At 47.1% G+C, this 22,555-nt stretch overlaps 1 protein-coding gene across 1 annotated transcript in view; it reads left to right on the top strand.

Moving 5' to 3' along the window:
* Positions 1-12,277: 12,277 nt before the first annotated feature.
* The window catches only part of LOC142587839 (uncharacterized), a 40,248-nt gene continuing 29,970 nt past the window's right edge, over positions 12,278-22,555 (top strand). The window contains exons 1-2 of the mRNA XM_075699132.1: positions 12,278-12,764; positions 19,679-20,067. Coding sequence (XP_075555247.1) covers positions 12,562-12,764; positions 19,679-20,067 — 592 coding nt within the window. The 5' untranslated portion in view covers positions 12,278-12,561. The remainder of the gene's footprint in view (positions 12,765-19,678; positions 20,068-22,555) is intronic.

Raw genomic sequence — 22,555 nt, forward strand, 5'->3', positions numbered from 1 at the left:
CAACAACAAGGCTGGCGATTGCGTTCCGGACGCGTAGAAGATTAGGTCCCTGCTCACTGCATGCGGAACGGGGTCAGCGTTGCTAAGCCCTTCTTAACCTCGGCGGCGCCTCCAATTAGTCAGGCACTCGGGAGCCACAGCCACAATACCTTGTACAGCGGTCCCTTTCAAGGCTGGTCTGTGTGGACTCGTGTGACCGTCGGCGGACTGCCAACACCGTGCGCACAATGCCGACTTCCCGGAATCGGCACTCGCCCACCTGACACCTGCCGCGACGCGTCACCCAACACCGCGCGGTGCCTGTGACCCCACATAACACAGCAACTGTCGCCCGGTTGACACGGGGGCAAGTGAACCCCCTCTCTATGCACAAAGCACGTGGCTGATTCGTGACACTTAAGAACCCGAACAATCAGAGCGACCTTACACGTCCCTCCTAAAGAGTATACTGGGCTCACAATGTGCCCAGCTATACTACAAGAGCCAAAGGGCGCTGTATCGTAAAATTTAGGCTCTGAAGGTTCCGTCAAAGAAAATTGACATACGCTGCCCAACACGGGTGCTGCGGAGCCCGTAAGGAACAGGAAAATGAACTAAAAGGACCACGAAAAAAAAACAATTTTCTCACAGCGATAAAAGAAAAGGGCGAAAGCTCAACACATTCATGACAGTGAGCATGCAAAAGAAACACTCATGTATGTACAGGAACACTCCAACGCACTGCACGGCACAACAGCAGCAAAGTAACATATGCAGGTTATATACATAGTATGTCCACAGTCTTATAACCCTCACACACAGGGACGACGACAACCACCGAAAGTTCCATCAAGGCTGAACTGTCCCACGCACACGTCCTTCGGGTGAAGGGGAACATTCACGCCTGTCGTAGCTGGCATGGCTGTTTCTGTCTATCCTTTCTTTTCTGCTCTTTACTCGGTTGGCTCCCATGAACGATTCGAGAGCCTTGACAATGCATCAGCGTTGGCGTTACTTGTTCCTTTCCGGTGACGCACCGTTACATTGTAGCGCTGTAGTGAAAGCGCCCATCTTGCTAACTTGGCCCCCTGCGGGGTGCTGGTTGTCAAATATGACAATGGGTTATGGTCAGAGACAACATTCACCACTGCTCCGAAAAGCCAGTAGTCAAATTTCTTGAGTGCCCAAATAATAGCAAAGGCTTCTCTCTCTATAGTCGACCAGCGCGCCTGTGTCGGGTTAAAGCGATGGCTAGGAAAAGCGATCGGCTTTTCTTTTCCGTCCGCTGACATTTGAGCTAAACAGGCACCAGCCACCGTCGCCGACGCATCAGTGAATAGCCGGTACGGCTGATGAGGCTCAGGAGTGTTCATGGCGACAGCCAGACAGAGAGTTAACTTTTGACTTTCGAACGCGCACTGCGCATCTTCCAACCATGGAATTGAATTAGGAACCCCTCGCCTTGTCAAAGCTGTAAGCGGGCTCCCCGCATCGGCGTAGTTCTCTCTCAGAGTCGAGGGCACCGCAATTTCACCCGTCCAAGTTTGCTGCAACATTGATAGGGACCCATTTGGGTTTCTACTGTACAATGGCCTGAACGGCGCCACCCCGGTGGTATCATGCGGCACCTCGCGATACGCCCACAGAACAAATGGCATCAGCTTATCCCACTTTCTTCGGTCCCGTTCCATTACATGATACAACATATTTTTGAGGACTCTGTTCCATCTCTCAACCACTACGTTGCCCTCAGGGTGTTCGGCAGTGGAGAACCTGGGTGAACAGCCCAGTTTTTCTAACATTAACTGTGTCAGTTGAGATTTAAAGTTAGTACCTTGGTCTGAATAGATCGTTTCCGGCACTCCAGTAAAACTGAAAATTTTCCGTAAAGCCTCGCATGTGGCCCTCGCTGTCAGGGATCGGAGCGGCACTACCTCATTGCGTCTTTCTTCTGGTAGGACCAGCTGTCTGACTCCCGCTAAGGAATCCCAATGGTACAAAAGTCCGTCTGACACGAGCATGCCAGCTTTGCCGTTTCTCACATCATACCAGGCCTTTTTCTGGCTTTCATCGGCAAGCTGAGCAGCTCGAAATTCCTCCCGCTGACTGTGCACCCCAGTGACTTCTTGTATGAGACTATTCTCTTGCAATTTAGGGATTTCATCTGTCGTTTCTTCGAAACTTAGACCGCAGTCCGGCTCAGTGTTATCGACCATTTCGACTGATCGGACCCCAACGGAACTGGCTACTCGCGGAATATTTTCTCGTGCAAACTCCTCTGTTTCCTGCGCCTGTAGTAGTTCCCAATCTTCCTTTGACAGCAGGCAGTCAACCCCCTTTGCAAGTTCGTCTGTAACTGCGCACACCAGATCGATCCTCTGCGGTTGTATCACAGCCCCCGGGCGATGCATGCCTACGGGCAGCGTAGCTAGGTTAGCTCGAATGGTCTTTCCGAATGCCGACTCGAGCCTTACTGTTCCCGATGGCTCCTGTAAAACGACCGGCAACATACTTTTACGGACGACCGTTATCTCACTACCTGTGTCCAACACAGCTTCTGTTGCTATATTCCCGCACATGATAGGGATAAGGTCCAGCTTTGACCTCCCTGAACTAGAATTTTGAGCTACGACTTGCACTCTAGCGCTTAGCACCCTTTCTTGCTCTGGTGGAGGTTCTTCACTTACAACAGCAACCTTCTGTACCCTTTGTTTTTGCACAGTCGGCGCCTTCCCCTGCTGTTCTTTATTTGAAGCCTTTGGGCAGTCTCTGGCTAGGTGACCCTGTACATGACACACGTGGCATTTTAAGTTTGTCCTCTGCGGGCTAGCTAGTTTTGAGTGCTGCAGCAGTGAGGCTGTTGCGGCTGGCTTAGTTGCTCGTCCTTTCCCTTTAGCTTGCTCGAAAGTCTCGAGCACTTTCGCCACCTCCACTGGCTTAAACCAATCTTCACCCTCCCGCAAAAGAACATATTCAAGGGCTTCTGAGCTTAGACTGGCTTTCATACGGTCAGCGACCATAAGCTCCGTCATAGCTTCTTTGGTGTTTGCATATCGAGATTGAAGGTAATAGGCCAAATAAGTTCTCCCGCGAGACGCGAACTGAGCCCAAGTTTCCTCCTTTCGTTTAGATGCCTTTTCAAACCTCTCCAAGTATTTAGCTGGCGTGAGCTTAAGTTCATCTAATACCGCCTTCTTTACAGTCTCATAATCTGTACATTCCTCGTCATTGAGGCCACGCAACAGATAACGAACCCGCTCGGCCAGCGCAGGCATGATCAAATGTACACGGCTATGTGCTGGTACTTGAAAAGATGCAAACAACTTTTCGACCTCATCAAACCATATCGGAACGTCAGCGTCACACGGCAACCGGTATGCCTTAAGCACTTTAGCACATTGTGCTATTCCATCCGTGATGGCACCGCGCCGATCGCTTCCTTCCGACACCGAAGGCGGCCTGCCCGACTGCTCAAGCTCCACTCTCCGTAGAGCAATGCGCTCGCACTCTAGCTGTAGGCGCACCTTTTCCAGCTCCAGCTCCAGGCGTCTCACCGCCATGGCTTCTGGATCCGTCGTGCTCGGAGCCTGCGTAGCGCCTTGCGCCTCACTATCCATTTCAATATCCGACGTCTCAGACTCGGTCTCTCCGACGCGTTGCAGCTCCTGCCGTCTCTGACCCTCTGTTTGTTCAGATGCAGTATCAATGTTTACGTTAGCCTCAATCACATTTGCTGTTCTGCGCGTGAACACCATTAACCTCACTGAACAACAGCCATGCCAACCTCGACAAAACGCAAGGAATCCCGCTCACCCGTTGCTGCTGGGGGCGCCGCCTGACGTCCTCGTCCAGATGAAGTGCAACCCTTGCGGAATTGGCTGGTGGCCCTCTGATGCCTTGCGCCTGGCTCGCTGCTCGTTGTGGGGCTTGCCGATCCTGTCGGCTGCGCCAGTAAAGTTTCGTTCTTTCTTCGTCCTCGCTTCACCGTTGGAACTTGAACCCAGGTAGCACACAAAGTCTTGAAAACGTCGTATTAAGGGATTCAACGTCTGAAACGGATTTTTGACCAAAATCGACGCATCAAAGACGTTCCAAACAAGATAGCTTAAAAACGAGGGGTGAATACGTTTTGATAACGTTGGAAGCCAGACAGCTTAAAAACGAGGGGTGAATACGTTTTGCAAACGACTCAAAACGCCACGCCACGGCGCGTCAGCAGCCTCTTTAGCGGCTTCTACAATATTCAACAACCCATCAACGCGATCCAACCTTGCGCAAGGTGGCGATACCGTCGTCAAATCATGTGACCAAGGTGGCCACGTGATTCGTGATGCCGGGCGAGCCGGGGCATAGTCGCGTCGTCATGGCGTCGTCGCGTCACCGCACTCGCATTGCGCTGTGGTGTGTTTGCGGCTGCTCTGAACGTGCTGCCGCTGCCCTTTGCTATGTAAGTGTTGCAGTGTTTTGCTGTCAAGAAAACGATATTCTGGGATCAGTTTGGGTTGTGCGATATGTTTGTGTGGTTTTAATTTGGAAATCAGTAGTGTTTTCAATTGTTATGTGATCAAGGCGGCCACGTTATTCGTGAAGCCGGGCATAGTTACGTTATCGCACCCGCATGGCACTATGGTCTGTTTGCGACTGTTCTGAATGTGCTGCCGCTGCCCTTTGTCATGTAAGTGTTGCAGTGCTTTGCTGTCAAGAAAACGACATTCTGTGATTAGTTTGGGTTGTGCGATCTGTTTGAGACGGGCATAATAACGTTATCGCACTTGCATTGCGCTGTGGTATGATAGCGGCTGTTCTGAATGTGCTGCCGCTGCCCTTTGTCATGTAAGTGTTGCAGGGTTTTGCCGTCAAGAAAACGACGTTCTGTGATTAGTTTGGGTTGTGCGATCTGTTTGTGTAGTTTAATTTGGAAATCAGTAGTGTTTTCAATTGGAGGGCGCGGAGTGGAGGGCACTAATCAGCTCTTCAAGTTCATTGTCATGTTATGTGAGGCGCCTTTTCACTGACGCTGTAATTAAGGCGTTAAGGGCAGTATAAGGACGAAAGTTAGAGGGACGAAATCGTGCCTGTGTGTCCCTAGCGTCGGGGTCGGCCGCTATGCGTGATCCTAACAAGAAAGCATTTTGCAGAATGCGAAGAAAGGCGGCAAAATTTCTGTCTGTGCGCACCTTGCCGATCTCCGCAATAGAGCCATCATCGTGGTATTTTAGTCTCCCGTTTAGCAAGAGTGTTGCAGACAAGGGAACTGGTTCAAACAGGCTTTTTTTTTAATGATTCACTACTAGTGTGGTATCCCAAAAGGTGAGGTCAAGTGCTCGCCCTATTTTCTTCCCTCGCGCTACAGCGCACTGACAGAATTTTGCGTGCACCATACCGTGCTTTTATCGTTTGCGCTTCAGGTTCTCGATTGTGTTTTCGCCCCCTTTACCCACGTGATGGGTATTTCATGGTATTACCGGGTACCACATGTGTCCATATATTCTGTCCAATATATGAAACGGCCAAATTCGATTTTATTTGACGCCTCAAATGGTAGTAATGTATTGAGTCCCTTGTAGCTTTGTGCTTGTTATCAATTTTACTATTTGGCGAATGGATACAGCATGTACGCTGCATAACTCGCTTGTGCATACTGCATACGTGAGTCGAGTATGCCCTTGGTATAAAATAACTTGTATGCTTTAGGTAGTACGATTGTTCGCAGTTTGGGACATGTGTCGGAATGTACGCTGTGCGCCCTTCGCGCTTTACGGCGGCCTGCCGAGTTCGTGCGGGTGCCATGTGTGCGCATGGAGTTCGCGAAGCGCTCTCGCAGTTTTTTTTAATATATATATATACATGTGTTCTGTTCGCGCGCTTCGCACAACAGGGCATGTCGCAGTTCTTTGTTCTTGTGCAACACATTTTCCTAGCGTACGTCTGTGCATTATTTGATACCGGTTTCACACGGGGCTCTTTTAGCCGCTATCCAGTCCGTTACAAATCGAATTTCTCGGTCGTGATGGCTCCTCTGCGCAAGCTACGAGAGTGAGCCAGTCGCATCGATAATTTCGATCCGGATCGGGCTTGATCGCGATCGAGAGTGGTCGTGTGACACCGGTTTTACACATGGCTCCCACATAGGGAACACTTTAAGTTCAATGCTACTGAGTGAAGAGCAAGTGCATATATATGCCAGTGGTGGTATGTGGGCAAGTCTCTCTGGTGAAGCCAATACTTGCGTATTCAAAACATTTCAATTACCAGCGTAGTGCATCAATGTGTCTACTTCGACAAAATGGAGCACCAGTGCAGATATCTGAACATACCTGTCCAGGGCAGCAAGTGTGTCTAGATTGAAACCACTACCAGCATGTGCGGCAGTTCTATTTCTAGCAGCGGGACTGCACAATAATCAGTAGGGTGCTCTCAAGCTGTTTATCTATGAAGCTCTGCCTGGACTGTGTGCCAAATATTTTTGGACGTGAAAGTGGGGGTGAATTGGTAAACATCAGTGGAACTGTGCCTGGACTTTGTGGCAAATGGTTTTGGATGTGAAAGTGTGAGTGAACTGGCAAAGAATTTGCTCTGGGCTACATGTGTTAAACGTTTTTTCTCATTCAGAGTGCTTTTTTTTTACTTTAGGAGACTGGAGATGTGCGCAAAGTGTGACATGTCAGTGTGCTAATTAATGTATTTGCTGGTTTGCAAATTATTCGTTGCAACTTTATTTTTGCCAGAGAGGTACAACTTTGCCTCTTGTAAAGGGCTTTTTAGATAAAACACTTACTATTTATTATGACCATTGCTTCCTTTGTTACACAAATGCAGCTTCCAGTGCATTCCATTTTATTTCCATGTTTATGTGGGTTTCTAATATGAGGCTTGCATATTCATTTCTCACGTACTGGAGTGGCAAGATGCAGCATTACTGTCTCATCGTTCGCTGTACTACAGTAGTGTTCACTTGTTACACTGAATCCCCCGTTTAAGTATTCTGTACTAATTTCACTTTATTGCTTTTTTGCTGTATGGTTATTTTTCTCGCCATTACCTTCTTTGATATATCCTAAAGGCAATATTTCCAATTTTGCATTGTTCCCATTTTTTTTATTTCTGTCACAGGATTGTTTTATGATGGTATGCGGTGGTATTTCTTTTTGTGCTCTTTTCAAGCTTCTAGATGATTGGTAACATTGCTTGGAGGCAGTTACCATCCAATTCATACTCTTGCATTTTTCAGTCTACTTCTTCCATTCGCTCCGATGTCACTTCTGCATAACTCTAGTCCATCTAATAGCACGCGCACTTTACTATGATAAATTAGACACTTTAGTACACTCCCGGTTTTTCTGTTCATTTTTGTATGTGTACTTGGAATTTTGTTTATGTGCTAGTGAATGTTCACTTTCGAGTTCATTACGAATCCTTTCTGCGACTTTTGTCATTGTTGATGTACTTTTATTTCTATTTGCATTTCTCACACAGTTTGTTCGAACCTTGCATAAGCATTACATTTTAATAAAGTGTTCTTGCTTTGTCACAATGTTCTCATTTCATGCACTCTTGGCATGAAGGGCTTGGTCTGGCCACCTGCCAAGACGTGGCCATTTGTTCTTTGCAGGATGTCATTCCCATTGTGGTTGTAAGCATCGTAGCTTACTAAAGGCGGTATTAAGGATTTATTATTCCTAACAGGCTCATTTTCGTGCGACTTGGTAGACGATGCGCCGGCCATGCGGGGAACAGTGCTTGGCACTGCGCCATGGCTCTTACAGTCAACACCGACGCTTCTACTCATCTGGGGCGCGATTGGAGATCGTTGTTCGAAACGCCCAATCAGTTTCACCTCACGCGATTGGCCTAGGCCGTGCCAACGGGTGCGGCTGACGACATCTGCGCGGCATAGGCCAGTCGCGTGAGGCGAAACTAAACGCGTGTTTTGAACAACGATGTCTCATCGCGCCCGTCAGCCGCGAAAATTAGCTTCAGATGATCGTAAACCTTTCAAGACCGCTTCTAGACCAGCTTTTTGATAACGTCCTAAAAACGTTTAGAAGTTGGTTACGAATAGTTTTGGCAAAGGGATTACTTGTGTCTTTCCCAATCCTATTTCTAGACCAGCTTTTCGAATACGTCTTGCAGACCTGTTCTAGATCGTCTCAAGAAAGTAATTAAGCCGGACATTAGCAGAGATATCCGACGTTTTCCCGCCGAAGTTCTCTCATTCGTGTCTTCTTTAACCCGTTTTTATCGTCTTGGATAAACGCTACGAAAACGTTACGTATCTCTTTTGTGCTACCTGGGAAGCTTCTCGGACGATGATCGGCAGTTGTTGATCAAACGCAGACAGGAAGCGATGCAGATCAGATGTACAAGAAATATTTATACGCAAACTTTTCTATATACATGGCAGGTAAAACAAATACATTACAAAGTTGAACAATTGAGAAACAAAGTCTCACTCTTCGACTGTCTCAATGACTGTTAGAGCCCAGACTCGTTTTAACGTACATAGCACGGAGCCTCACTGATCTATCAGCAATCCTGATTTCAGCCAAGTCTGAGGGACAGCATGTCGTCCCGATTTTTATAGCCCAATTACACAAAGAAAAAGAAAGGCGGTAGGGCCGTTGGCCCGTCCCACAGGTTCAGTTGCCAATCAGAGTCAACCGTTTGTTAAGCCACAACCCACAGGGATGGGCTTACTCTTCAAAATAAACATATTGGAAAACAAAGCTATTTTCCTTCTTCCCTAAAACTCCGATGCCCTCTCATTTCTCCGTAGTTAGTGACGGGGTCAGCAAAACACGCCAGGCCCGAACAAGTTATCGCTAGACCGTTTCAAATCCCAACGACGTCTAGGCCGCAAATGTCTCGGAAGCAGGGGCATTGATACCACGTAGTGCGGCCGTACTCAAAGTTTGTCCGCGTGGGAGACTGATGGCCCTCCTTGTCCTTCAAACTTGTTGTCTACAAGACAAAGTTCTCCGAGTGCGTGTTTCCAAGACGCCGTCGTCCGAATGCACTCTTTACGTGTGCACCGCATTCCTACAGCGTGCACTGTAAGCTGGCCTTCGACACCACACCGGCAGCCGCACCCAACAACAAGGCTGGCGATTGCGTTCCGGACGCGTAGAAGATTAGGTCCCTGCTCACTGCATGCGGAACGGGGTCAGCGTTGCTAAGCCCTTCTTAACCTCGGCGGCGCCTCCAATTAGTCAGGCACTCGGGAGCCACAGCCACAATACCTTGTACAGCGGTCCCTTTCAAGGCTGGTCTGTGTGGACTCGTGTGACCGTCGGCGGACTGCCAACACCGTGCGCACAATGCCGACTTCCCGGAATCGGCACTCGCCCACCTGACACCTGCCGCGACGCGTCACCCAACACCGCGCGGTGCCTGTGACCCCACATAACACAGCAACTGTCGCCCGGTTGACACGGGGGCAAGTGAACCCCCTCTCTATGCACAAAGCACGTGGCTGATTCGTGACACTTAAGAACCCGAACAATCAGAGCGACCTTACACCTTCCAAGTACGTCGCACGGGAACTTCGTCAACTGGCCTATGTATCGGAGTTCACTACGGATATCCGGCACATCAAAGGCACCGAAAACGAGGCAACTGATGCACTCTCCCGCATAATCTCCATCGGCAATTCTACATCAACTGTGGACTGGAAACGTCTAACTCGGGCGCATATGGAAGACCGTGAGCTGGAAGCGCTGCGTGACCATCCCTGTTCCCTGCGTCTACAACTTGTTCCTCGCCCATTTGCGCCTGGCTCGCTTTGGTGCGACATGTCAACGGCTGCACCTTGCCCCTTCATTCTGGCTGCCTTCCGTCGTGCGGTGTTCCAGTCCCTTCACGACATCTGCCATTCCAGAATCCGAGCCACGCAGCGCCTCGTTACGCACTGCTGCGTCTGGCCAAGCATTAACACCGACGTTCGCCAGTGGTCATGTTCGTGTCCCGCGTGCAAGACCGCCAAAGTGATCCGCCACATTGAGACTCTCACGCAGTCTTTCTTGCCACCTGGCTGTCGCTTTTACCACGACCATCTTGATTTATTAGGACCACTTCCTCCCTCTAACCAGTGCCGCTGTCTTCTAACAATGACTGACCGCTTTACCCGTTGGCCCGAAGCCGTGCCCATTCCAGGCATCACTGCGCAAACTGTCGCCGAAGCCTTCGTTTCAGCAAGGGTTTCCCGCTTCGGCTGCCTCAGCATGCCATTGATCGAGGGCGGCAATTTGACTGTACCCTCTTCCCCTCCCTCAACCGCCTGCTTGGCTCTAAACGCTGCCGTATCCCAGTGCCAACGGCTTGGTTGAGCGGCTCCACCGCCAACTCAAGACTGCCCTCATTGTGCGTATGGGTCGACCACCTTCCTATGGTGCTTATGGGCCTACGCGCTGTCCTTCGTCGCGACATTGTCTGTTCTCCAGCCGAACTCGTCTGTGAACCCCTGCGGCTTCCTGGAGACTTGTTCGCTCCTTCGGAACCCGCGCTCTAGCCGCCGCAGTACCTTCAATGGCTGCAGGACTGCATTCAGCAACTGCGTCCCGTCCCGCCTCGATTTACGGACCGCATCATCTTTGTGCATCCGGACCTTGCGTCTTGGGCCCATGTTTTTCTCAGACGAGAGGCTGTAAAGGCACATCTTACACCCTCCTACGATGGGCCATACCATGTCCTCCACAACGCCAAAGTCCGCCGCCATCCTATTAAACGTTCGCGAAGAGGTAATCCTATTAGACCGCCTCAAACTGGCCTCCCTCTAAACGCCTACCACAGAGTTCCCCGCAGATGCCGCTGGCGTATCCGCGAATCTGCAGTTAACCAAGACAGCACCATTTCCACTCTGTCGACGAGTACATTTCGCCGTTACGTCTTGGCGGGGGACCCTGTAGCGCCTACCGACGCCGCTAAAGCGCACGCGAAAAGTCGGCGCTCTCTATCGGCGCTGTGAAAAATTACGAAAATAAAGTTGGCCGGCGCGTGCTCGCGGTGCAAGCACGGCACGCGCTAGTGTGTTAATTCTAAGAGCCTGCTACGCAGGTTTTTTATGCGAAGCATATTACTAGAGCTCAACCCAGCTCCTTAGGCGCGGCAGTGTCGCCTTCAAGGCTGACCACGTGACACCGTGACGTCACGACAGAGGAGAAACGGGGTTCCAACTCGCGCCGTCGCTCGCGGCGGTATATAAGCAGCTGCGCTTGTTTCTAGGTGGCTTTGGCTCCTCTTGCAAGATGGGCTGGATGGGAATAGAACCAGGGTCTCCGGAGTGTGAGACGGAGACGCTACCACTGAGCCACGAGTACGATGCTTCAAAGCGGTACAAAAGCGCCTCTAGTGAATGCGGTGTTACCTTAGAAACGAGCTGTTTCTAAGGCTCAGGCGTGCGTCGCTTGCTCAGGCGCACATTTCGTTGCCGCGCCGAACGCTGCGTTGCTCGACGCTCACCGCGTCCAATGCGGGGCGCGTAGTCGCTGCGCCGTAGCCCATTCTTACACCCCTTGGCGGATCGACGGGAACGCTGTCGCGTTCCACTCTTGAAGGCGAAGCAGAGTAACGCATGAGTTGTTTCTTCGTCTAGCCGAACCTAATATAGCCAAGCAACAGCAGTTCACCAGGCTAAACAGTGGTTCAACAACTAAAATAAAGGCTAGTATGCTTCGCATCCTGGGCTTAACCTTAGCTAAGCCACAGCCATTTTTTTTGTCTCGTGCTCCGCTGCAACCCCTTGGTTCGCGACAGTGCCATTTAAACCATTTTCACGACTGTTAACGACCTGGTGAATAGATCTGTTATTTCTAACTATGTTCAGTCTCCGTGGGCAAGGATAAGTACCAGTCTGTATACAGAGCCTTATTGCCAAGATTGTGGTGCTTTAGCCACGCTCGAACACATGCTCTGGTCTTACGAAAGAATTGAAGACTCGGCGATCAAGGATGCGTCCAGGTGGGAGGCTGCACTTCACAGCCCGGACCTGGATGAACAATTCTGGGCTGTCCAGCAGGCTCACGACGTGGCCGTGAGGCTTGGCCTTCCGGTCCCGACGTGGGAGCGGCCTGCTTAGTGATTAATTATCACTACTTGCAGGACCTAATAAAGTTTTCCTTCCTTCCTTCCTTCCTTCTAACTATGTTTCTACTTGCCACACACCGCAAAACGCATTCATTCACCGATACCACTTTGCTGTCGGAGTTCTGGCTGCGTGCGTGTTCACCAAGTCAACGCCGTCTTTGTAACAACGGAGGCGTCGACAAAGTAGTGGAACCGAAACCGCAACTTGCGGTTACCGATCGTCATTGCCAGCGGGGAGTAAAAACAAAATGGCGCGGCCGTGCGTTCTTTCTAGTGCGTTGGCATCTGCTCCGTTCTTCATGCGCATCATGTCACGCAAGGCGAATCGTGCGCGTGTCAGAATCTGGGCGAGTAACCGCGGACTCTCTGGCCCGTCGTGCTAGCTGTCATTATGACAGTACAGCATCCTCCCGCCACTTCGAAAGCACTCCGCTTTCGACCGAGGCCCACGAGTGACGTAGTCGGCAAGCTTTCGTAGCGAGTTCGCAAAAAGTGATAGCCATGTCTATAGCACGCATATGGCGTGTTTTTCTAGTCTCTTTTACGCTAGTTGTTGCCCTGCTTGTCATCTGCAGGACGTCTGGGTGTTTAGCCCTTGAGAAGAGCCGACCCGACTACAGCGTTTATCACAATCTGTCCGCAGTGTACGCCGAAGTAGCCGCCTTGGCAGAAAGTTACCCGGCCTACGTTCAAGTCGATCACAGGTAATGCCTGTCAGTTTTTCCAAAGAAACTATTCCTTAAGTCGTCGTATGTCTGTTGGGGAAGTTACGAAGCACATCCGTTCTTTTGATTCTAAGCTTACGCTCGTTACTTCGGTGACGTTTATCCATCCTAATGGTTTCACTGCAAACCCGTCTCCTAACAAATTATCTGTGCATTGCCTGAGATTGTAGTGTCGGTGTGTCTATTCGAGATGTCTGGCTGCTTGCACTTAAGCACCGCTTAAGAATAAATTTGATTGTAAACTAAATGTTATGCCTTTGTGTCGTGGTTTAATGCAGAGTACATGGGCTTTGCTGTACGTTTTCTTTATAGACTCCGTTTATGATATCAGGAGGGAGTCTCTTGCCGACTGCATGCTCGCCACATAATGCTCAGAAGAGTTCCTTGTGTATGAATAACCGCAACAACAACAAAAACGAAAAAAAACACCGTATCATTTTATTTAATAGTCTGAAACACCGGAGCGTTTGCATCCATATATTCTGTAACTGTTTTAATATTTAGTGTAGCATCCTGTTGGGCCACCCATACGTGCACTTGAACAGGTAATTGGAATAACAGAGAGAAGGGTCCCTTACAGGACAGCTTAAGTTAGCATTGACTTGGGGAACAAACCTTTCAGCTGAAAGAAGTGTTCTAACTGAGTAAGCACGTGACTGTCGTAAATTAACCACTTGCGGCAGCTGGATGTGCTGGTGAGTCATAGTGCAAATGCACAAAGGTACCCCACTGTTGTTGACTATGTATAAGCACACTCAAGTGTTCCTGTGTGCTTGAACCTTGGAACTATTGCAGTATGCCCTTGTCAACTGTTGGAATGCATTGTTGTGTTGCAGTATTGCCCATTGTTGAGGCACATATTTGCATCGCAGAAGAAAGCAGTGGACAATGAATTCTACATCTGTATTTCGGTTTGTGGGGGATGCATGGTGAAACACAGCATGATAAAGGCAGATACAAGACAGAAGACTTAACCAGCACCAACAAAAGATTTATTCAAGAAACTTGGAAATGCGTGCCCCTATATTCTGTTTCCTTCTGTCTGTGTATTGGAGCTATAATTTTCTGAGGTTTCTGCAGACAGTAGAGTTGGACAAGCACATGCTAGTATATATTGTTTACGAGGCAGGTAATCTGTAGTCACAATTTACACATTTCTAGAAAGGGGAGCTTTGGGCTACAAGCTGTCAATAACACAGCAGTTCTCAATAGGGCCTTCCTTCTGGCATAGCTAAATACTTTGCCATACTTAGTGGCCTCTGGAATAGCCTGGCTTCCAAATTAATGGTTCCACATGCTTACATGATACTGGGATCTCTGGTGATCACTGACATGGCAGGCCTGTGCCGAAGTTTCTCGTGGCATTGCGGCAAACATTATTTGCTTTTTCATTGTGGCCCTGTACGAAGTCTATGGGTCAGCTGAAGATGTGAAGCGTTTTAAAGCAGTAGTAATAATGGAAGACACGTGTAAGAGCTCATCAAAGAACTACATGTTCAACTGTGTGAGTTTGTGTTCATTGCACAAGACTACAAGTTTTACTGAGTTTCTTGTGTTGGCCTGTACTTTCTGTTATGCTGTTGTGGTTGGGCCACCTTTCTCATCCACAGTTTCGCCCGTGCCACATGGCGAAGAAAGACTAAACTTAGCCCACTACCGCCACTAGGGACCGAACTAATGCCCCTGTAGAAGTGTGCAGTTGAGAGCGGCACAAACTAACCACAGTGATATCGTGCAGCTTTGGCACTTCGCAGTATTCTTTGGCCTTTCTGTACACCACACAGACTCGAGAGAGTGTTGCCATCTGGTCATGTATTTTGGATGCCACAGCACACAATACTGTAGCGAACAAACATGTTGTGTGGATTGCAAAGTTGGTTTTGAATAGATGGTGGTGTCCGCAGTAAGACCTTTCAATATGAAGTTAGTGCTCTGTATTAGTTCGACTTCATTTTCTTTGTGTATTGTCGTTCCTGCCCTGTTTGCCGGGCTTCACCAGCCCGTCTGAGCTTCAACAACAGTTAATTGTGTTTACTTGTCATCTATACGAAGAGAGATCGGTCATTGCAACAGGCTAGCAGCAAGTGGCTTGTCGAGGACAGACCTAGGGCTTGGTTTTCAAACAATCCGTTTCATCTTACTAGGCACTACTGAATAGCAAACTTTTTACTTGAATACAAATATTGGAGAAAAATGACCGTGGAATATTGAATTGAATATTGAATATTTCCAGTTTATAAACACGGATAAATATAACGATTCCGCAGTGTTGGCAATAAAACACTCATTGACACTGATACATCTGATTTTATTAACAGTTGGATGTCAGGTTACTGAAATGCTTGTTAATGAGAAAACTGTGCACCATGACAATGACTGCAATGACAAAAGCAACAGCATGTCACCAGATGCATTTAGTATAGTTGCTGAAGGGGACAAGTGCAATGCTGCAGCACCGTACACCATTTTAAAGGAGTGCAAGCATACTGGGATTGGTCAGTAATAAATTAAAGTGCTTGAAACATACGTGCAATTCAGCGGCAGCGTAGCTGTAAATAATTACGGCTAAGAAGACGGAGATATGAATATTTTTAGCTTATGTGTTTGACTGAAGCAGGTTTTTTGGAATTTTCGCCTTTCAGGAACCTGCAAATCCTTTCCCTTGAATTTGCATCAGATGTTCTGTGCGAACCCTGGTTAGAATGACAATCCAATATGACAGTGTCACAGAAACTGTCGGTGCACCCACATTTTCTGCTGCGAGTCATAATATGGCCATACGAGCCTTTCAGTGAATATTTGTTCTTCAGTCAGCCTTTTGATAACACACTTTCCCATTTTCCTGATGCACACAACTCTACAATACACAAATGTTTTTGTTTTTTTTCGTAATTGGCTCAGGCTCTACAAGGATCAGTCTTGGCATGGCAGATGAGTTAAAAAAAAAAAAAGAACATTGGAAAATTAAATGGTGCTTACGAAATACTGCCAATGTCTGGTAGCATTCAGGCAAGATCAGATGTTCTGTTTTTTGGTGTACATATCTTGCACAACTCAAACTTATTTCAGCATTGCATTGGCATGCTGTGTTTTCAGTGCATTCTAGCTAAGAGGAAGCTGTAGCTCATGGCTGACTTTAATTTCCATATTCAAATACGTTTGAAATTCAGAAATGGTCTCATTAGATAACGAACACGCCACTTTCAATTAAATGTGCTTTTAAGGGCCACTTACACAGAAATTTTGAACTTTGCTTTTTTTTTACTTTTGCTTGCGTAATAGCTGCTGACACCGTGGTTACACCGCATCATACCGGGATTCCTCAAATCCACAAGAAGACATTTGGGCGTATGAATATATTTGAAACATACGTATAAGAAATTTAATAGTTTCTTATTTGATTCGTTCCCCAAACCGAATAGTCACTATTTGGATATTCTTTGAGTACTTTGGTGTCATGGACTGTTCATCAGAGTCATCGACTGTGCACAATAAAACATTGATCTGAAGCAAAAAAAATGTGGTACTAAATTTCATCCTCACCCACAGTGGAAATAACTGTGTGCTGCGTCACTCAGGGAGCTAGACTTTTCCAGCAAAATCATGACCAATCGCAATGAAATTTTGTTTACGCATGGCATTCGACAGTAGGTGTTGTTTGGCATTACTTATATGTGCAGCCCCTGTGTCCTGTCATCTGAAGAAATCTGAACATGTTTTCTTACAACATACCTGATACAACAGTGGCATCACCTTCCATGAATATTCGAACTAGAGAAACAGGGTTCTGTGTATTTCACTCTGCCATTGGTGCAGGTGACAAGCATTTCTCGTTTGGTTGTGAAGGTACACGAAAATGTTAATTTGCCCACAAGGCTGCATTTCTAACCTTTATATGGTGAGCCATAACCCCGTATGTTCCAAAATGCCCTGAGCTTTGTGAACAATTTGCTTAGTTAGTTCTAATGCTCCCTTTATATAATTAATGAAGCATGTTTTATAATGTGCATTGTAACGACAAACTTTCTAATGTTTTAAATGCCCGGATGTGAATAATTTTTTTTATACTAACGGCGAGAAGGTTGCACATATTCGCAAAGTATTCGAAAAATATTGGTTTGGTTCTGTTGTGGCACTATTTGATTCAGTCTTTACAACTACTAGTATTTGCATGCTTTATTTATTGTATCTTCATTTAAAGTTACTTGTGAAAATCATTTGCCAGAGGCTGTACAACTTTTTTTTGCATACGGCATGTTGACAAGGATCTCCCTTTACACCACGAGAATTGGAAGCAGGGGTCATGTGGTAACACCAATTGCTGGTGCATGCATCAATCGGCTACACTTTGGTAGTGTTGCCGTAAGCTGGATGCTTGCTGCATTGACTGACCCCTTTCACTCCGCACTTGACATTCGACACGGGGTAAGCTTGGTCCCGTGCTTCTCTGGGAATGCGTAGCACCTTTCTCACCATCTCTTCCCTATTATTTCATTATGACCACTGAAGCGACAGATCCGTCAGTGGTCTCGTGTGACCATTTCACCTCCCCCAATTTCTGTGACACATTAAGGAGTGTCTGAGAACATGCCCACAATTTCAATCCATTTGGGATGTCTTGAATTTGCCGCAATAAAAGATGGTAAAATTCCCGATTTTTTGTGTATTCAAGGAATTAAGGCATCATGGTGACCATTATGGAGTGGGCAGCTGTCTTATAAAGCTAAACAATGAAAAATAAAATTGTCAGTATTGCTTTAAGAGAGACAACTAATCTCTGCCTATGCTTGAAACTGGAATTTTTATTTATGGCCTCAGATTTTTCACGACGACTGCTGAAGATTGGTCAGCTTAAGAATGGGATTACAACACGTAGTTTACAACGCCCTATTCCCGCAACTGTAACAGATATCCCAATTCTGCAAGCTGCATCTGTTACAGCATCTGAAGTGGACAAGTGTAGTGCATTAGTTCACAGCTTACATGTAGTTGTTATAGTGTTTACAAGGATTTCTCATAAGTCTCATTCACGAGGTTGTGGTATATGTATTTTAGAGCAGTATATATTATCCAAATCTTGTCGGCCCTAAATGTTCCAATAGATGCAATTCGGGGAATATTGTCCTTTGTGTCCGAGTTACGGATTTGTTAACTTGATGCCTTGGTTTCCTTGTTGAAAATTTTTCAGTTGTCAGCAATTTTTGAAAGGAAAATCTGCTTCGAACAGTTGTCAAGTTGTACATTTTTTTAAGAAGCAACTAACCTCATCAAAATTGGTGCAGTGAATGTCGCAGTGAACAATTTATCAATTTTTATGTATTTATATAGGTGCTTCAGAAGGACTGGCAGCAGGTCTAGTTGGTCTTGCATATTGACTGCGGTAGTCTAGCACAAAGTGTTGGACAGACACAAAGAAAGCAGCATGTCCTTGTCTGTTGTTTTGTTTGTACCTCTCCACCACATTGCGCTAAGCTGCCATAGTCAGAATTATGTAGGTGCTCCCGAGGTAAAGTGTTGTGTTAGCTTAAACTTCTTGGCTGCCCATTGTAAAGTGCAACCAGCAAACCAGCATGGAGAAACGTGATATGCAAACTGCCATGCAACTGCCAAGGTGGCCAAGTTGCTGTGCCATTGTTGCGTCGTTGCCATCGAGCATGACGTTGCAGGTTCGATTGTAGGCCATAGCAGCCGCATTCCCATAGACGCAGAATGCAAAAGCACCTTTGTAACAAACATTTGTGGTGCAGGATTGCAGCTGGTCAAACTTAATCTGGAGTCCTGTACTGTGCGATCTCGCATTAGTCCCTGTATTGCATTAGGTTGTTGGGACTATCAATTAACCAATCTAACAACTTTAGTGCGTAGATAGGCAAAACCGTGAGTATCTGCCTTTCACTGTCACGCGTTGGTGGCAGAAATATGTGGTGATGCTTCTTTTCCTGTCGGCTGTGGAACCTAGTGATAGCCAATTGTTCGGATTGTTCAATTATTTCTATCCTGGGTATTCTTCTGCAAGTGCATCTGTTGTGCAAGTGCATCTGCAAGTGCAAGTGCATAGTGCTGGTAATATTTTGTGCCATATTTTGTAGAATGCTTGGTAATCTCTGCCTATTGTTGCAATTAGAACACCACCACGTCAGGAAGGGTGCAAAAAAAATTTTAATAAAGCATAGCTTACAGGCATTTAACTGTCTCAATGGACTGTTAAACTGACCCACTGCCAAGGGGAGGACAGGAAAGCTTGGGGGACAGTAGTAAAGCTTGAAAGAACAGACGCAGCGAAAACAAGCAAAAATTGTCAATAATTAAACTACAAGCAGATAGAGCAGACATTAAAAGGGAATTTTGTCATCCACCCAACTGTAGCATGGAGCTACAGTTTAAACTCGTGCGCATTTCTCAGAAAGGAACCCTTGCAGTTGACGAAAAATGTGTAATGCTGTGAGGATCTAATCCAGAGCCAATGCCTTTTTTGGGCGGTCGTCCTACCATCTGAGCTAACTGAGAGGCCAGTGAATTCCAGGGCAATGCTGAAATTATCAATAACTCGATGTGCAGGTCCTATACTGGATATGGCAAATCAGCTCGGCAGAAATCTGCAAGAAAGTCCGGTTCGGTTCAATTTTCTGGACTAGGACAAATGCTTCCTCTTTCTCCAGTGCCAAAGCTCTCCTTCCGAGAAACTTGTATATGTCTTCTTTGTTTTCTTTTTAAAACTTCAGGCTATTGTCGGGTGGATGCCAATTTTTTCCCTTTCGTGCAACTTCGTAGTCCACCTTGCAGGCTTCCGCAAAACTGATTTGCCATCGAGGAGCCATGCGACAGTTCTCTCATGTTGCACCGAAGGCGCAAGCATCGACATCCCTTCATTGCTGAATTGTTCTTGCACGCAGGTTCAAGTCACACAACGGCCTCTCCCAGCTGGTGGTCAGGCTCGCAAACTTCTCAGACAGCACGCTGCATGTTGCGCCGCGGTTGCGGAGCTTTAAGGTCCGCGCGCTGCTCCTGTTCGGCCAGCGTGGCGGTGAGCTTGTGACCGTTGAGAGCGCGCTGCACTTTCTGCGGCAGCTCTTCGCGGGACTCTCGGCTCCTAGTCACACCTTGGAGGCGGCCTTCAGTCGGACGCTCCTATCCAAAGTAGACTTGCACGTCATCGTCATGGTGAATCCCGACGGCTTTAACCACGCTGAGCGGACAGGCAATTACTGCTTCGATGGTACAGCATCAGGAGCCAAGGTGGACTCCCTCTTCACCTGGGACTTGGATAAACACCTGATGACCGGTATGCATGGTGTCACAGCATTTGATGTATTAGATGTAGCGTGAACACAGCTAACAGTGAAAAAAAAAAATAAGATGCACATCTATTACTTAATGTCGAACAGAACAAGCTAACAAAACAAGTGCACACACTATACAGGGCAGTGTGTGCAATCTCTTGCTTTGTGTTCCACTTGGCAGAACACGAATATCTGAATACCTTCACTTTATTACAATACTGATTATCTAACCTAAAATTAATTCTTGAAACTCGCTTTTCAGAAGTAAAAGTGTCAGTAGCTGCTGCCATGATATAGCATGTGGCCAGATGTCGGTCACGGCACCAACGAAAGGGTCATCCTTGTAGCACAGGAAGGGGCCAGTTGTTGTTGATGGCAACCTTGGCCAAAGTCCCTATTGCGGAGCCACAGGACGTCGACGTGATGCCGAGGCTGGTCCGACATCATGGGTTCCTCACTCCGGTTCCACGACTTCCACATTGGCACCATACCTATTCCTGCAGTTTGCTCGGGATTTCTATTGCTCTTCAAATGCCCTGTAAACTATCCTTTCATTTTTTTTTCTTTCACGTGGCATGCATTGCTCATTGACCACAGTGCGTCACTTCTAAATATCAAAAAGGAAATGTTGGGTACCATACAGACAACAGAATATCAGTTTAGCATTCTACAAAAAAAGTTTGAGTGTACAATGATTAGCACTGGTAGCAATGTAACCTTCCAGTTGCTTCAGTGAGCTTGTGCAGCACTGCTGTATTGTGCCTGCGGCTGTTACCCGACTGACATGTGCCAAGGGATACTAGGTTTGATGTCAGTACATTTGAGCCTAGATTTCTAATGTGAAATACCAGAAACATTCTGCAGTATGTGGAAAATCAGTATAACAGAAGAAAAAGAATGATAACTTGTTTCTGGTTTGTTACAAAGATAACAAAAGTTAGTAATGAAGAAAAATTTAAATGGCTATGCTTAACCAGCGTCATGGAGCATGGGGAGCATGGTTGGAGCATGGGGACGCTGAATAAATTGTGTCATATGTAATGTCTGGCTCCAGTATGAGAGTGGTCACACTTTTGGCAGGAACACTTTGTCCCCCACTGACTGTGATGAAGAAAGTCGCTGTAGACAAGCAGCACACCAAAATGCAGAGAAGATTGACAGGGCTTGAATTAGTCACAGGACATTAGGGACACTTATGGGGAGCGCTTCTTAAAGTGCTTTTTAAAGGCTGATGCTGCTAAATGCTTATCAAATATTTCACAAATGCAACTCCACGTGCCTGAGCACATGTGGATTGGACCTTCCTGCGTGTAGCCGTGGGCGGCTTAGCCGTGTCTGGAGAAAGGGAGATCCTTTGAGTTGAGCCGATGCCAGGTTTTCAGACCTTTAAGGTGGTTTCAGACCCGGTGGAGGCGGCACACCTCTTTGGCCACTGCTTCACACAGATGGCACCTCCAGACTGACCCACCTGGAGGAAAACGGCAGTCGCCTTTTCCTGTCTGTCCCTCCTCATATTGGCCTTGCATGTCTTTTTCTCTCTTCCATTTACTTCCTTTCTCTTTAGCGATAAGGGTTAAACCTGTATGGCTAGTCTACCTAGGGTACGCCATATTTGGTTATAGTGATGGCGTACGATAGGCATTGTGCAGACTTACAAACAAGCTCTGCAACTTCACCTCGTTAAGCTCTGTGGTGAGCGGTCGGCGCTCTTGCCGTACATACACATTTTCTTATGGCAGCGCAAACTCCTGTTGTCTATGATCAGCGTTCGAAAAGATGCCACACCGAAGCACCGTTCCAGTTCTCCTTTCAGAGTAACGCTCCATCACTTCCCATGTACTATGTAGTCCACAGCGAAAACAACATACCAGTAAAAAAGCTTTCCACTCCTGGTGGCCAAGTGTCTGAAAGACAAAATCGGACCGACATGCAACGCCTCAAAAATGTCTACCGGGGACCTCTTCCTAGAACTAAATGAGAAATATCAAGCACAAAAGCTCTCGGAACTTACCGGTATTGGCAATGTGACAGTGAAAATTTCAGCCCGCAGAAAACTAAATACAAGCAAGGGTGTGATATCTGAGGGGGACTTTCTTGGCTTGAGCGAGGAGAAACTGCTGGAAGGTTACTAGGAACAAGACGTTACCAAAGTACACAGAATTTCCATCCGCAGAAATGACCAAGAAATCCCGACAAAACACGTTATACTCACCTTTGGAACAAGCGTAATGCCTACCTCGCTGGACGCAGGTTACGTAAAAGTAAATGTCAGACCATATATTTGGAACCCCAGACGATGTTTCAAATGCCAAAGGGTTGGAAATGTTTGACGTGCATGCCGAGGACAAACAACCAGTGCTAAATGCAGTTCCAACGATCACCACTCCGACAATTGCACTTTTCCACATTTCGTTAATTGCAAAGGAGACTATCCAGCCTACTCGTGGTCTTGCCCTCATTGGAAAAAAGAAAAAGAAGTAATTACACTAA

Source organism: Dermacentor variabilis, chromosome 7 (assembly GCF_050947875.1).
Source record: "Dermacentor variabilis isolate Ectoservices chromosome 7, ASM5094787v1, whole genome shotgun sequence".
Classification (NCBI taxonomy): domain Eukaryota; kingdom Metazoa; phylum Arthropoda; class Arachnida; order Ixodida; family Ixodidae; genus Dermacentor; species Dermacentor variabilis.